Genomic DNA, 4,138 nt, shown 5'->3' on the forward strand with positions numbered 1-4,138 from the left:
GTGCTTATTCAATAACACATACTTGTCCACGTACTTATTCAGTAACACAAACTTATCCACGTGCTTATTCAATAACACATACTTATCCACGTGCTTATTCAGTAACACAAACTTATCCACGTGCTTATTCATAACACATACTTATCTACGTGCTTATTCAATAACACATACTTGTCCACGTACTTATTCAGTAACACAAACTTATCCACGTGCTTATTCAATAACACATACTTATCCACGTGCTTATTCAGTAACAGATACTTATCTACGTGCTTATTCAGTAACACATACTTATCCACGTGCTTATTCAGTAACACATACTTGTCCACGTACTTATTCAGTAACACAAACTTATCCACGTGCTTATTCAATAACACATACTTGTCCACGTACTTATTCAGTAACACAAACTTATCCACGTGCTTATTCAATAACACATACTTATCCACGTGCTTATTCAGTAACACAAACTTATCCACGTGCTTATTCAATAACACATACTTATCTACGTGCTTATTCAATAACACATACTTGTCCACGTACTTATTCAGTAACACAAACTTATCCACGTGCTTATTCAGTAACACATACTTATCCACGTGCTTATTCAGTAACACATACTTGTCCACGTACTTATTCAGTAACACAAACACAAACTTATCCACGTGCTTATTCAATAACACATACTTGTCCACGTACTTATTCAGTAACACAAACTTATCCACATGCTTATTCAATAACACATACTTATCCACGTGCTTATTCAGTAACAGATACTTATCCACGTGCTTATTCAATAACACATACTTATCTACGTGCTTATTCAGTAGCACAAACTTATCCACGTGCTTATTCAATAACACATACTTGTCCACGTACTTATTCAGTAACACATACTTGTCCACGTACTTATTCAATAACACAAACTTATCCACGTGCTTATTCAATAACACATACTTATCTACGTGCTTATTCAAAATTATTCACTTAGCCATCTTGTTTCGAAACCTACCTTCCCATTTGTACATCTCTCTCTCCAGTATTACCAACTTCACTTACCATCCAAGCAAAACTGCCCGAGAATGTAGTCCAGAAACGTACTATTCTTCCAAAATCATCAACCAGTCCAGTGCTATATGTTTATCTTACTAGGTGTTTAAAACACTTCTATAAGTTTACCTTACCAGGTGTTTAAAACACTCACTCAACAATTGGTACAACCAAACAATTTAGTGCTACAAGTTTACTTTACTAGGTGTTTAAAACACTCACTGAACAATTGGTACAACCAAACAATATGAATATATAAATATATAGAAACACATGAATATATGTATATACATATAGTTATGTTTCTATTTTAACAGGGGCATGACACGACTGCTATGGGAATTAGCTGGACACTTTATCTCATTGGTTTGGACTCGTTTGTTCAGAAAAAAATACAAGACGAACTGGACTCAATATTTGGAAATGATACCGAAAGGTCTATTACCATAGAGGACATAAAAAATATGAAGTACATGGATTGTGCATTAAAAGTACGTAGATTACTCCCTATTTTTTGTTTATTATTTTTGAGAGTTTAATTAGATACGCCAAGCTAGTTAATTATTCTTAGAGCTACTACAGAAGTGTAACAAGTTAGTGTCTAGCTTCCTATTCTACTTGTGGCGCCATCTTGTAATTATCATTAGTGCCAGTTATGAATTTGTATATGTATTGATTTTAGAAAGGGTTTAGGCAGTGGTATTCTTCTGTTAAGAACATCATTATGCATGATTTACAGAACTCTGGAAAATTTCGTGAATTATTCATTTTTGACATTGTGTATTTCAGAAATGTCAAGGCAATAATTAAGTACAGAACACACGCAAATTTCAGTTCTAGTCTCTCGAAAAAATACATTCCGAAAAATAATAATTTGGAGCTAACGTTATACATAATTTTTACAAAACACCTCAGTTTTATCAGTCATAAGTTGAAGTTAACGATGTTAAGTTGTAGCTAAGAATATATTAATCTTTATAACAATTCACTGGTATTTCTCATAAGCTCCAGTGAATAATTAACCATAGTAATCAAGTCGCTATAATCCACTGTTGTTCGATTGATTTATGAATGAAACAATCCTAGAATGGCGGAATATAATGACGGGACTTTTTGGGGTTAGTGAACGAGAGGCTGTAGTTGGGCATGTAATTGGTTTATACAATGAAATAAATTAAATTTCTATAAAACTGCTCTCTCGACACGGGTCGGTCAATTTGACCGAGTCACGTGACCTTTTGTACTCGTTTAAAGTCTTTATAAATTAATACTTATAAGTCTCAATATATTGGGTATATCTTCACCAAATTTGCTAGTCCTTCGCATACAAAAAGTCATATTTTTAGTGAAGTATTTTTAATAAAAATAAAGATTTGTCCATAAATATATTGAGTATTTGTTTTGAATAGTCTGTGTGCAAAGTAATCTTCATGTTAAAATTAAAAATACTTTTCGTCATCTCAAATTTCCTTTGTGTAATCCCTAAAACCTCCTAAATGCATTTCAACCGTTTTTTTTTCTTCACTAAATACTTATAGCTTATCTGTTATTTTCTTTACGTACATTTGGGAACGGCATACAAGTTGAAAGTTGAGGTTGGCAAATAAAGTGAATATACGTAACAATGTTAAAACGTACCCATTCACGAGATGGAGTTGACAATAGAATAGATCTGTACAATAATAATAAATAACTCTCATAAGTTGACGTTCAGGACAAACAAAATACATTCAATACTTAAGAGATGAACATTCACGAGTTGAAACTGACAATGTGCCATACTTACACAACAATATTTAAGAGACGAAAACTCACGTGTTGAAATTGACAATGTACCATACTTACACAACAATACTTAAGAGACGAAAATTCACGAGTTGAAATTGACAATGTACCATACTTACACAACAATACTTAAGAGACGAAAATTCACGAGTTAGAATTGGCATAGGACCATACTTACACAACAATACTTAAGAGACTAAAACTCACGTGTTGAAATTGACAATGTACCATACTTACACAACAATACTTAAGAGACGAAAACTCACGTGTTGAAATTGACAATGTACCATATTTACACAACAATACTTAAGAGACGAAAACTCACGTGTTGAAATTGACAATGTACCATACTTACACAACAATACTTAAGAGACGAAAATTCACGTGTTGAAATTGACAATGTACCATATTTACACAACAATACTTAAGGGATAAACATTAACGAGTTAGAGTTAATAATATACCATATTTGTGCGAAAATAAAAATTATACGGATCATTTAATTATCAAACAGTAACTAACAAAAAAAAAAAAAGATGGCAGATATTTTTATCAGCGAAATAAATCCGTTAAAATGATATTTTTTCAATAATTGTTGTTAAGATATTTAAGTGTCGTGTGTAGGTTTTGTTTTGTAGGTGAATATAATGTATTCCTTTCTTTTTGAAAATATATTTACACTGATAAAATATTTTTTATGAAAAAATAAATGTTTTACGATGTGTCATATGGGATAAATTATTGCAGCTGGTTAGAGAGAGTTGTTAATGTCGTGACTGTGACTCTGTATGTGTAAAAAAAAATGACGTTTGCAGGAAATTTTAAAGGAATTCTTGTTAATAATAGTATATTGTAATACTTCCTTTCAATTTGTAAACTTCAATATATTATTACTAATTTCACAAGTTACTTTTTTGTTTCAAAAGGGATTTTAAAATATTTACGAGTACCATAAAACAATTATCATTTTACCCAATTGCCGATACTGTGTTCAGATATATAATTTTATCAATTATAATTCAAAACTGTTCATCAGTAATTCAAACTTGATTTGTTTTGTTATCTTTCAAATCGATATACAAACTTCGACCTACTCTCCGACTCAGGAGGGTCTTCGAATTTTCCCCTCAGTTCCTTTTATCGGAAGAACACTACGAGAGGATATTATCGTCAGTAAGTCCAAAGTTTAATTCATCTTAATCAGTTATCATGAGCACGTTCACATTGAGAGTTTCAAGCTCTCTTTTATTTTAATAAAAAGCTAACAATAATTAGGTTTGTTTGTTTGTTATGAATTTCGAGC

General features: G+C 31.7%; 1 protein-coding gene across 1 annotated transcript in view; it reads left to right on the top strand.

Moving 5' to 3' along the window:
- Positions 1–4,138, top strand: part of LOC106470298 (cytochrome P450 4C1-like) — a 20,262-nt gene that overhangs the window by 11,930 nt on the left and 4,194 nt on the right. Inside the window, exons 8-9 of the mRNA XM_013930842.2 lie at positions 1,368–1,541; positions 3,942–4,008. Coding sequence (XP_013786296.2) covers positions 1,368–1,541; positions 3,942–4,008 — 241 coding nt within the window. The remainder of the gene's footprint in view (positions 1–1,367; positions 1,542–3,941; positions 4,009–4,138) is intronic.

This window comes from Limulus polyphemus, unplaced genomic scaffold, assembly GCF_000517525.1.
Source record: "Limulus polyphemus unplaced genomic scaffold, Limulus_polyphemus-2.1.2 Scaffold3929, whole genome shotgun sequence".
Lineage (NCBI taxonomy): Eukaryota > Metazoa > Arthropoda > Merostomata > Xiphosura > Limulidae > Limulus > Limulus polyphemus.